Below are 12552 nucleotides of genomic sequence, written 5' to 3'. Positions count from 1 at the left end.
TACCTCCATGAACTTTTCCGTTCACTTCGGTTTTTCTAGATCTTACACATTCGGTAGGACTCCTTGGTCGGGTGATCAGCTCGTCGCAAGGCCTCTACCTGTAGACAAACACAGATAAACGCACACAAACATCCATGCCCTGAGTGGGATTCGAACCCACGGTCTCGGCTTCCGAGCGAGCGAAGACAGTGCATGCCTTAGACCGCTCGGCTACCGTGACTGGCAATAATTTACTTTAATATACAGAAAATAATAGCTCCAAGGAACAGAGTCCTCTATGAGAAACTAGTAGTCACTGAGCTAGCCGAGAAATCCCACAACTCTTATAGAATTTGAAGATTTTTTTAACGCTTTCCTTGCTCACAAGAACCCGCCAATGACATGTGCTAAATGAATTCAGCCCATGTTCTATTTCTTAAACTTACTTACTTACTCATGGAGCTGAGCCTTTCTGGAGGAGCCGTCAACTCTGCAGCTACTCAAGAATTTCCCAGCATTTTATGGAACTCGAAGGTTCATTACCTGCTCACAAGGTCTTCCATTGAGCCCTATCCTGAGACAGATCTATCCAATCCATACCATCACATCCTATCTCTCTAAGATCCATTCTAATATTGTTGCGAATTAAGAAGTTACCATTGAGTGAAGACTCGTATCTTGAATGTTGCCTCTACGTGGGACAACAACATCCACTGCACGCATATCTTGAATGTTCTTGATATTTTCATTACATAATAGTAATTTTCGTTTCAAATTCTCAGGTGGCTTGCTGTTCCCAGCCTACGTGTACGCTAGAATTTATCTTTGAAAATCGGCCATTTTCTTCCTCCGGCCTCTCCCTTTCTCGAGGAACCTACTAGGACAATTGTGACACATGGCGGATGCGTCATGCTGAATGTTCCGTGTGTCATCTAGTCTGAATGATAGCTATTGGAGAAATGTGTGTCACGTTGACAAGCGTGTCATATTTCAAGTGTCATGCTTTATGAGTCTATATCATCCATTGTGAACGCTTCCTCAACAGTGACCACTCACCTCAGTCAAGTATCGAGTCAAAAAGGTTTAGACTTTTGCTTCTCTGCCCTCCATACACACTGTAGACGCAATTTTTGTGTTTTTCCGTTAGTTCCACTTTCTTAGTCAAGAATATGAATATTATATGCTAAATAAACACATAATGACGAAAGTTTCCTTATGTTTTAGCACGTCATGAAGACTTGCATGGAATGTGGAGGCAAATCTCCATGTATTTTTAATTTCGATAGTCACTGGGACAGAGAAGGCATTTTCATATCTTTCTCCCGAGGAGTGGGGATTCTTTTCACTGTTATTGGCTAGATGTATGAGTGGATCTAACGGTGATAAGAATTCCGTCAACATATAAAAATAAATCAGTAAACAACTATGTTACATAAAAATATAAACACACAAAAGTAAATCTTCCAGTGTTATTAATTAACACAGAACAGGAGAGGTAGAAGAGAGTAGCTTCAGACATTTAAACCACGACAGACAGGAGTAACTACTTTGCCTCATATTCGTACCTTCTTTTGTCTTCATTAAGCAGGCGAGCTCGAAACCAGAGCTGTTATGACAGTGAGCCAGAGGCCAGTACTAGTCAAGACTCATTATCTCGTCGACGAGGCCCCATTTCAGAACAAGTAAATATCTCGTAAAGAACAAGATATGGTCATGGGTTCCAAAGAGGCCAGCACAAAATTACAGTTCTGCTTTGCTCACAGTCAGTCTGAACATGTAGCAAAGACAGAAATAAATAAATAAATAAATTTATAAGTATATAAATACATAAATATATACGTTCGGAAAGAATTAAATGAATCTACACACACTAAAAGCTAAGATTTAATAACTGCAACTTCTGTAACCCATTCCTTATATTCGAAAGAATTTGACAAAAACAATATTTTTCATCGTTTTTCACATATCATTCAGGCGAATACAAAAAAACTCTTAGAATATATCAAAACTAATATTCTTTCAGCCTTCACAAATCACTTGTTTAGGTTTCCAAAGGAACAGAGTGGAATCAGTAGTATGACTAGACAGAGGACCTGACAAACGGAAAGTCAAATTCCGATAAGTATAAGAGATTTTTATCTTCTTCTCACTGTTTAGAGCGGATCCAGGATTACCCAGTCTTACGTCTAAAGAGCACTGGGGTTCTTTCACCGTCAATAATACAGACGTGGCGTGAGTAGCTAAACGCTAATTTTCATCTAACGACGAGGTTAAGAATTCACGGAGCCTTACTTTCAATCTCTCATATTTTTCTATGGTACGTGGATTAGTTAAACACAGGGATAATTTTACTTCTATCTGAAAAGGAAAAAATTCCTTTTCTAAATCCTCTCAGAGAGTGACATGTATCTGTCTGTGCTTCCCGCGTTGCAGGTTCAGAGATAAAGTTAACTCTGTAACAAGCCGTCGAAGCTCACTGTATTGTGAGACGTCGAGGCTCCCACATTTTCTAGATAATCGGCTCACAGATGGCGGTGAAGTTGTCAGCCTTACACACAGGTTGCCCTTAACTCCCAGGAAGGTTCCTGGTACTCATTTCTATTAGAGACTGAGTTGACCCCAGGGCCATACTGCTGCTGACAGGATTAGGTCAATTGAAAAATCCAATGAGCTCACCGGGAATCGAACCCACGACCTTACGTCTTATAGCATAGTGCCTGAACCAACTACTCTACAGCGGATTCACGTGGTACAGATAATATTATTCTTGTATATATTTACTGGCTTTCCTGACTCATTATAAATACCATGCCACTTGAAGTCGCTTCAAATCTGAACTGTTAACTCTTTGAAATCAGATGTACAGTGTATAACGTGCTGACGTCACTAACGCGATTCAGCATAATCTTGAATGCTGTATATGTTTTCAAACTACACAGCTCTTCTTATGTGAATCCTCTTACAAAACACAAAATGACATATTAACAACCTCGCAAAAACAATTAACGCTGAACACAACCCGTGTGGAGGCGGGCTCGAATACCTTCACCGTGACCCTGCAAGTCGTAGGAGGCGACGAAAAGGGAAGTCTCAAATCTGAGACAGTAAAATATGGTCGCGAGTCCAGAGGACTCGGATCCGAGAAGGACTGTGCTGGAGAGCACCAGAAGCATATACAAAAGACAGATCGTTCTCTCGTCAGAGAGGGCGCCCAACAAAAATAAGACCGTAACTGTCAAACAGTAATAATTAATATCTGATCATGAGCCCCAGATGGGGCTCAACACCAAGACTTACTGACTGACTGACCGTCAGTCGAAATGTGACTTGACTTTGACTTTGATTTGACTTGACTTGACTTGACAACTAGCGCTGAGGAAGAGCTCGTAAGTCGTTGCGAATGATATGTGATACTTATTTGGTGATATGAGTATGAGCATAGGGCCATAGAACTGGCCCTAGCCCTGCCACCTTCATCGGTCTATTGCGCTTTATTTGGTAATACGTTGTTAAGTGCATTTTCAACTTTTACTGAGACTTACGATATCATCCTTTGGAACCATAACATGACCCAAGCTAGACGAGTGTTTCTAACAGAGCCGTCTGTTTCCATGGTTTTGTCTCATTTGTGGTTAAAACCTCGCAGTAGTTACTATTGCGTAAAAGTTCTTGTTATTGAAGAACACCGTCTACTGGAATATGACGCCGTGCAGAGCTTGTGTGAACCGACGTTTCGGAGGAACCTACCACAGTCTGCTAGCCACCAGCTCAGGCTGATTCCTCGCTAGCTGAGTTTTATACCCTGAAGATGGAGGCGATACGTTCCTCCGAAACGTCGGTTCACACAAGCTCTACACGGCGTCATATTCCAGTAGATGGCATTCTTCATAGTCACCACTCTATAAACCTTGAATCCCACGTTTTTACGATTATTGTTATAAAAACCTAAGTTAAAGCTATCCTTTTAACAGACCGTGAAGGCCCATAAGGTTGTTAGACGTCGAGGCCCCCACATTTTCTCTAGGCAGTCGACTCACAGATGGCGGTAATGTTGTCAGTTTTACGCCTCGACACTCTTTACACCCAGGAAGATTCCTGGTACTCTTTTCTGTTACAGGCTGAGTCGACCCCAGGGACATGGCGCGGCTGGAAGGCTTACGTTAATTGAAAAATCCAATTACCTTATCTGGATTCTATCCCGCGACCTTCCGGCTTATAGCATAGTGCCTCAACCAACTACGCTATCGCGTGCCCTTATTATTATTATTATTATTATTATTATTATTATTATTATTATTATTATTATTATTATTATATGGAATTATTCGTAAGATGAGGCACTGACTATACAATTAATTAATCTGCAACATCGTGGGCCTCCTATGCATTCTTATATAAAAGAAATATCGAATTTCCAATTTGTCCATGGAAACGTATGAAAAGTAAAATATTGACTGATTCGATGTTATATAACATCAATTTTATCTTGTTTTATACAATAACTTATAGTTTTTTATATAATCTAACTTATTGTATTTTTACACAAAGTATTTTAAATTATTAATAACATTGTATCCAATCTAATGTACTGCAGTTCAATGATATATGTTTGTTAATATGTGTTTGCCTGATGATGGCCCTTAGTGGCTGAAACATGCAGCGAAACTATAGCTGGGAGCTGACCTTGATTTTTTCTGTTTGTTGTGTTGTGATGGTTCAATAAAGTTGTATTATATGGAATAGACTCATTTCTTACGTTTACGAGGCCATGTTTGGAAATGTCTGCTGAATATCTATGTTTAGTTAGCAAATTTTGGGGTCCTGATTTTATTATTTTGTATTACGTTCCCTTACGATTAACAAGTTATTTCACATATGGTATATATTTGTTTAAAGCTCTTCAAGGCACTATGACGCAGTTGACAACAATGCTTCTCTCGCCCCTTCTGTCCCTGAATCAGGACGCCATAGAGAAATGTAGCTACGGTTTCACATATATGTACAAACGGACAAGAGACGAGATATTTGCTAAGCATAAACATCACCGTAGAAGTTGTAAAATAGAAAAGTTTTTTGGTTGATTACATTTTCATATGTTCATTTGGTTACCCCTGAATCATTTAGACCAGTCATTTAGGTCCATGTGTCTCACTAGCGGTTGTGCATTCCCTTGGCTGCACACCTGGGAACGAGTAGTAAGGGCAGCGTACTTGGGTTGCCGGCCGGTTGATTAACTTGTCATCTCGCAGAGAGTGTAGATCGTCATGAGCAGATAACCAGAGATGACAAGACGATGAATGCGGGTATGGGCTTGAGAGGTACTTTGGCGCAAAGTCCACTTTCATGTTAAAACCAGGTCGAACTCTGTTGCCGTAGTGCGACCTACGTCATGGAGACGATGAATGTCATTGGTTGGAGAGCAGCACAGGTCTCTGGTCACCACAATGTTATTCTGATGGCCAGAGATTATTTTCGTCACATTTTTAAATATAAGATTACGCGACTTTTCAGGAGTATGACCCAGTAGGCTTACACACAAACGTAAAGTTGTCCCTGTGCTTAACTAACTAAGCATTACGCCATGAAGGTGTATGTGGGAGTCGATGTATAGATCCACGTTTTCTTGATCTTGGCACTAGCTGGAGGTGAGAGGTCAGATTCACGCCCTGCCGCTTTACCTCCGGTACCCATTGGATAGGACGCTGGATGGACCCCAGTGGCGGCGGTCTGGATGACGTGGAGAGGAGAAAATTCTTGACTTTACCGGGATTCGTAATCCGACCCTTCGGTCGTCCAGCCGGTAGCCAGTTACTATACCGACTGAACTATACACGCTGTAGACTCACAGGAGAACTTCAAAATTTGTACCCTTCACCAAATATCGTTAGCATGGACGACTCAATGAGAGTAAGGTTAGCAGGGCCTTTTAATTAATTCGCTTAGTGGGGGGTGGAGTCCAACTGGGTCCACTCAGCACGGCGGCCACTGATTGGCCCATTGTACCTGCCCCGGGTGATTATGATGATGGAGAATTTGGTGGAATGAAGATTTGCAGAGGAAACCGAAGTACTCGGGGAAAACCCGCTCCAGCGTCAATTTGTCCACCACAAATCCCACTTGACTAGACCCGGGATCGATCCCGGGCCGACGCGGTGGGAAGCCAGTGACTAACCGCTTGAGCTATGGCACTTAGAGGGGCCTACTGCACAAGTAGGAAAGTTGGGGAAAATGTGTCAAATTTTAGTCGGGAAACCTGAAAGAAAGAGGTGACTTGAAAGACCTGGTGTAGATGGAGTGACAATATTAGAATGAACCTTAAGGAACTAGTGTATGTGGATGTAAAACTGATTCATCCCGTTCTGGATATCAGTTTTTGCGTATATGATAATGAATTCCTGGGTTTCATGAAAGGCTTATTTACTATCAGCTTCTAAAAATGACTTTGCCCCATTAAATTAGTTACTTGTTCATATTGGATACTGCTTTTTTTCCCCGTTGGGAATTGCTTTATCCTCTGCTTCCAGCTTTCTTTTTTCTGTTTTCTTAGCTTAGTATTCTACCCTGAAAACTGAGGCAGCGCGTTTCTCCGAAACATCTGTAAACTTCTACCAGACTACAAGGTGTCATATCTAAGAGGACAGTTCTCTTCAAATTACATTTTGTTATTTGAAATTTATTCCATGTAGCCAAGCCTCAAAATTATTGTAATGAAATGAGAGCTTTACTCTTATTGCTATTAATTGGGAAGCGAAGATTCCGTTTCTAAGTTATGGCTGCGTGGGCCGTCATCCTTTCGACATATCGAAATGAAAGCTGCAACTCTGAGATATATTGGCCCTTGCGCAATGGATAGGCCTCTGCTATGAACAGTGCTGTCTTTCAGCTGATCGTCTTGTGTGGCACAGTTTATAATAACTGACCTTCGTCTTAATGAATCAGCTGCAATTGCTTCCACGTATACGGCTGTAGCCAGGGTTGGAAAAATTCCTCTTCTCTGATATTGGTGTAAGTGAAATATAATGTGACGTGCTGTCTAAAAGCTGGGCAATGAGAATGCATGCTACCTAGGATACCCCCTACCCAACAGAAGCAGAATTTTTTTAATTCCAGGGGCAACGGATATTCCAGCTAACAGAGAAACTGAACTTTTCGACAAGGTAGCCTCTATCCCGCCCGAGCGTAGGATAAGCGAAGAAGTGTTCAGGGGACCCAGCCAGTTCGTATCCAACGAGAGCAAAGTCAGATCAACTTCTAAGACCGAAGAGCCAAGATGAGGTGCACATATAACATTTGAAGAGCAAACGTCTGAAGTGCGAATGATTCTATTAGCGAGTGTAAAGAGTGATTGTCCAATAAACATATACATCCAAATCCTAGACCCACGTAAATTTCTTGCCGCGTTACCTAGGAAACACACGAAAATATATAAGACAAATAAAAATGTTGTCGAGGCTTTAAACCCGTGTGGAGGAGGGGTCGAACACCTCCACCGTGACCCTGCGAGTCGTAGGAGGCGAAGAAAAAGGAAGGCTCAAATCTGAGACAGAAAAAATATGGTCGGAGTCCCAAGGGACTTGGACCCGAGAAAGACTGCTCTGGCAAGGACCAACAGCATATAAAAAAGACAGACCCATCCTCTCGTCACAGAGGGCGCCCCCCCTCCGAAAAAAAACAATACCTAACTGTGAAACAGTAATGAATATCTGGTCATTAGCCCCAGATGAGGCTGGACACGAAGACTTACTGACTGACTGACAGTCGCAATGTGACTTTTCCGAGGATTTACTATTATATCGTTCGCTAAAGAAATTTCTCTTTGGTATTAATAAAGAGAAATAGAATTACATGGCCATGCCTTTAATGGCAACCTTGTCGCTACCGCCTTAAATAAATATCTTTTGTGATATCATGATGTTGTTAGGGACATAGAATGGTATATTCGAGTATTGTTGTATAACTGAGGAACCGACATTTAAAAGGTAAAAGTATCCCTGTAATAGACCATGCAGGCCCATAGGGTTGTGAGACGTCGAGGATTTCACATTTTTCTAGACAATCGGCTCATAGATGGCGGTGAGGTTGTAACGCTTATACGCCGACCTCCCTTTACCCCCAGGAAGATTCCGGGTACTTATTTCTTTTAAAGACTGAGTCGACCCCAGGATCATAGTGCGGCTGGAAGGATTAATTGAATTGAAAAATCCAATGACCTCATTGAGAATCGAAACCGCGTGCAGCAGGTAGCGGCATTTATTATTGCAAAATCTTGCATTGAAGTACTCGTAGATAATTCATGGAGCAAACATTTGTCTCTGCTTCGAAAATGTGGCAGATACTTAGCGCATATTTGACATATAGAGAAACGTTTGATGACTAATTCCTTTGCATTCTGTTCTTACCTGTGGATTTCTGATTGTTCCTTTTCGATTTCCTCATAGCAAATTTGAAGATCTTCAGCGATTTTCAGTGTCTATTTAAGATGAGATTAATTGATTCTGGAAGATATGATATTCATCTATAAATCCCTTTCAGAAAGCGATTTTCTTGAATACAACTTATAGTCTTGTAGAATGATATCGACGTTTCCAACGAAAACGCTTCCTGAATTTCAGGATCTATGTTTGTTTTTTTGAAGAATCAGTTAGGTTACGTAGACATTTTACAATTACGGCTATTTCCAGACCCACGAGAAAAGGAGAGGAATATCCTTCGGTGGGCTATGCTTCTTTGAAAAGTAAGTATCAGCCTTCAAAACTACACGGTGTCACAAAGGAGAAGAACAAAATTTAAATAATCACGGATGTGAAAACCTCAGTATTTATATAATTCCTTCCGTTGAAAAGTAAGGATAAATACTTCCCCTTCAAACAGTGTCCACAATACAACACAAGTATTTAGTGTTCTCGAACATTCTTTTCTTTGTAAATACACCTGCTCGTTGCCTCTCCACCAGTCCCTTTGTAACACACACCACCTAGCGAGCACACCTATAAAATAACGGGTAATGTCTATTAATATCTTTCAAGTGAAGAAATATGTTAAATTTTATGTTTATTTGTACTCACTCTTGCCGTTGTCACTGTTGAGGGATTGCGGTCTCTTCAGCTAGACCACAGAACACAATTACCTACAACAGAAAATTATTGTGTTCCATATTCTAAGAGTCTGGGCAATTCTTCAGTTCCTCCAGCTGAACGCCCGTACAGTATCTCAACATAAGCTATTACCGTTCTATCCTACATCCTTAACAAAACCGCATTTCACAAAATGTCCTACCATGTCTCATTCTAAATACGTGTATAAACCCAGGAGCCGATATTAGCTATAGGTAGAGGCAGCCAATGCCAATCTCAGTTCTCGTGCGGTCTAAAGCAAGGACCTTCTTCGCCTGCGCGAACACTGGGATCGTGGGTTCGAATCCCACTTAAGAATTGTTTGTCTGTGTGCGTTTATTCTGTATTTGTGTTGTTCTGTGTGTAGGTAGCAGCCTTGCGACAAGCTGATCCCCCGTCCAAGGAGTCTTACAGACTGTGTAAAGGATTAAGAATTTCAAAAGGGACGAAGATCCAACGAAAGGACTATAGATCCCTAGATAGATAGATAGATAGATAGATAGAGGCACCAGATATCATGATATTCTGTATTTTTTATTCAGTCACACCAGGAGAATGTCAAAATAATGTAAATAATTACCTGACTTTTACTGATCTCGAAATTTCATTACCGAGTTCACACGGTACTTTCACTTTACCCAATCCTGGGGAAGAAGAATCACTTTCAAGTTGTCACACCAATTCTTTAAGGACCCGTTTCAAAGTACCGGCCATCTTCGCCTCTGCCTCTAAACTGCACCTTGCCCTTCACGATTTCCGACCAATATTTTGTAACAATTTCTTGTCTCCCCAATGCATACTACATGTCTCGCCCAGTCCATCCTTCTTCATTTGACCAAATTAACAATATTTTGTGAAAAGCACGTAAGTAAAAACTGAGGTAAAATAAATCTGTCCCTCTGCTTAACTAATCAAGCACTACACCATGAAGGCATATAGGGGAGTGGATGTATAGATTCAGATTTTCTTGGCCTCGGCAGTAATTGGAGGTGAGTGGTTAGCTTCAGGCCCCGGCCGTTTTATTCCAGGTACCCATTGGATAGGAGGTTGGGTGGACCTCAGAGCCGGTACGGAGCTCGTGGATAACATAAAATTCTTAATCCCACAGCGTCTCGAACTCCGACCCATTGGTCGTGCAGCCCGTAGCCAGTCACTATACCATTGAGCTACCCCGACTCCATTTTATGAAGTGTAGGCTTTAACAATTTACAAGTTCATTATTAGTAATATGCTGGTTTATTTTTCACGTGAATTATCACCTCCAAAATCTGTCTATCTATGGTTCTACAACCCTTGTGGACGTTGGCCGCTTTTCTTAATCTATACACAGTCGGTAGGACTCCTTGGACAGGGGATCAGCCTGTCGCACGACCGGTACCTACACACAGAACAATACAAACACAGAATAAACACACTCAGACATCAATTACTCGAGTGGGATTCGAACCCACAATCCCAGTGTTCGAGCGGGTGAAGACGGTTCATGCCTTAGGCTGCCCGGCCACTGTGATCAGCGACCTCCAGAATCATCCTTCAAGTAATTTTGTTTCCATAGCTCATCCTACGTTGAATAGCATCAGGAGATAATATAGAATCGCGAAGTAGCTAAGTAACTTAACCTATCACATCGAGACCAACAACTTCTTGTGCAGTTCGGTTCCTTTTTAAGCAATGCAACTTTTTGTTGTTTCCTTTCCAAACCTTAACACTGAGACGCTACGAAAATCTCATGTTTCCCCAATTGTCAGTATGAAGATTACTCTCTGTACTGCGGCCACTTCTGGCCTATTGTACGAGCCCCAGATGAGAGGTGAGGGTGATTGTGGAGCAATTGGTGGAATGAAGATTGGCAGGGGAAACTGAAGTACTCGGAAAAATACCTGCACCAGAGCCATTTTGTCCACCACAAATCCCACTTGACCAGACCCGGGATCGATCCCGGCCCGCCGCGGTGGAAAGCCAGCGACTAACCGCTTGAGCTATGTCGCGGGCCCAGATTGGTATGTAACTACCAACATTTCGGTGGAAAGGCTACCTTAGTTTTTGCTGTTGTCTGCACTGAGGATGGAAACAGCAAGGCCATCTGAAACGTTGATACCTATCTACCAAACTACACGGCTTCAGATGTCAGAAGACAGCAACCTTCGGTGATAAGCTATGCTAACAGGACTACGGTTGTTCCTTCCGGTCGGGCGGCTATTGTTGACTTTTGAGTAACGAAGGATGGCCTGACTTCACACCTCTTTCTCACCCCCTAATGGACGTCATCACACAGATATACTGCAAGCGCAGTTTAGCAACGGTTGTGCAACGTATCTTCTTGCGCTCAGTAGCCTTCTTAGTGCTGTGATGCTGATGAAGTCTTGCTGTGTTATTTTCTTCAGTATCCATAAAATTGACTCTGTTTTAAATTGCGTAAGACCTGAAACCACTGAAATTCTTTTGACTGAAAAGTGAACCTTACAATATCCATCCTCTGGTAATTAAATTAAGCGTGTTTCAATTGTTTTTGTAAAGGTAAACTCCGTGAAGTGGTCAGAATCATGTGAAAAAAAGTGCTCGTGCGCACGCCCGTGTGTATTTGCCTATGCGTAATGTTTGCGTAGAAGTGCAATGATATAGTGCGTTGAAAAGTTCTGTCATCTTCGCTACAATACAGCAGCACAGCCATGACACGGTTTATGTTCTTGACTGTGGTAATAATGAGCACATATTTTCTTCAGGCAGCTTTTGGCAGAGGGTAAGATTGACAACCATAGATCTCTATTTAGCTTAATTTCTTCAATTAATGCATTCACTGTCCAGGATTCCAGGTTCAGGAGTTATGATCAGCTACGCAAGCACGTTCGTGTGTAAAAACAAACTCTTCTATCGAATGCAATGTCAAAATCCGTAAACATTTCACTCCACACAACCGAGAAGATGTGGAAAACGGACGAAGTGTCTTGAAGATGAAACTAAATATGGCTATGTAAGATTTGAGGTTTTCACGGCGGTGACTATGAAGAAAGCAGTCGTCTGGGATGTGGCACCGTGTAGTAGTAGCGTTAACCGACGTTTCGGAAGAAAGTATCGCCTCAATCTGGACAGTCTGTTTACACCGGTTATCACTGTCTCTTCGCTTGTGGATTTTCTTATTTTTCCTTCTACACTGAAGATGGAGGCGATAAGTTCCTCCGAAACGTCTGTCAACACCACATCTACACGGTACCACATCCCAGAAGAGTTCTTTCTTCAAATACGGCTAGTATCACATTGGGAATTACACTGTTGTGTTACAAGGCTAATCATGTTTGCTCTTTAATATTATAATGAAAGTTACCGATTAGTGTATGAATAATAGCCTATGTAATGATAAATTTGTCCCTCTGTTTAACTAATTAACCACTACGCCATGAAGACTTATGGGGGAGTGGGTGTAGAGATCCACTTATTCTTGATCTTGGCATTAGTTGGAAGT

The 12552-nt window shown here is 41.7% G+C and overlaps 1 protein-coding gene across 2 annotated transcripts in view; it reads left to right on the top strand.

The window, feature by feature from the left end:
• The window catches only part of LOC111861257 (protein Wnt-4), a 298516-nt gene that overhangs the window by 265206 nt on the left and 20758 nt on the right, over window positions 1-12552 (top strand). Inside the window, exon 1 of one of the 2 annotated variants that reach the window (XM_033750250.1) lies at window positions 11575-11832. The exons of the other annotated variant lie outside the window; for it this stretch is intronic. Coding sequence (XP_033606141.1) covers window positions 11762-11832 — 71 coding nt within the window. The 5' untranslated portion in view covers window positions 11575-11761. Of the gene's footprint in view, window positions 1-11574; window positions 11833-12552 lie in introns of those variants that run through there. 2 annotated transcript variants of the gene reach the window in all.

The sequence above is a fragment of the Cryptotermes secundus genome, unplaced genomic scaffold (assembly GCF_002891405.2).
Source record: "Cryptotermes secundus unplaced genomic scaffold, Csec_1.0 scaffold68, whole genome shotgun sequence".
Taxonomy (NCBI): domain Eukaryota; kingdom Metazoa; phylum Arthropoda; class Insecta; order Blattodea; family Kalotermitidae; genus Cryptotermes; species Cryptotermes secundus.
This window is presented reverse-complemented; position numbering and strand designations above follow the sequence as displayed.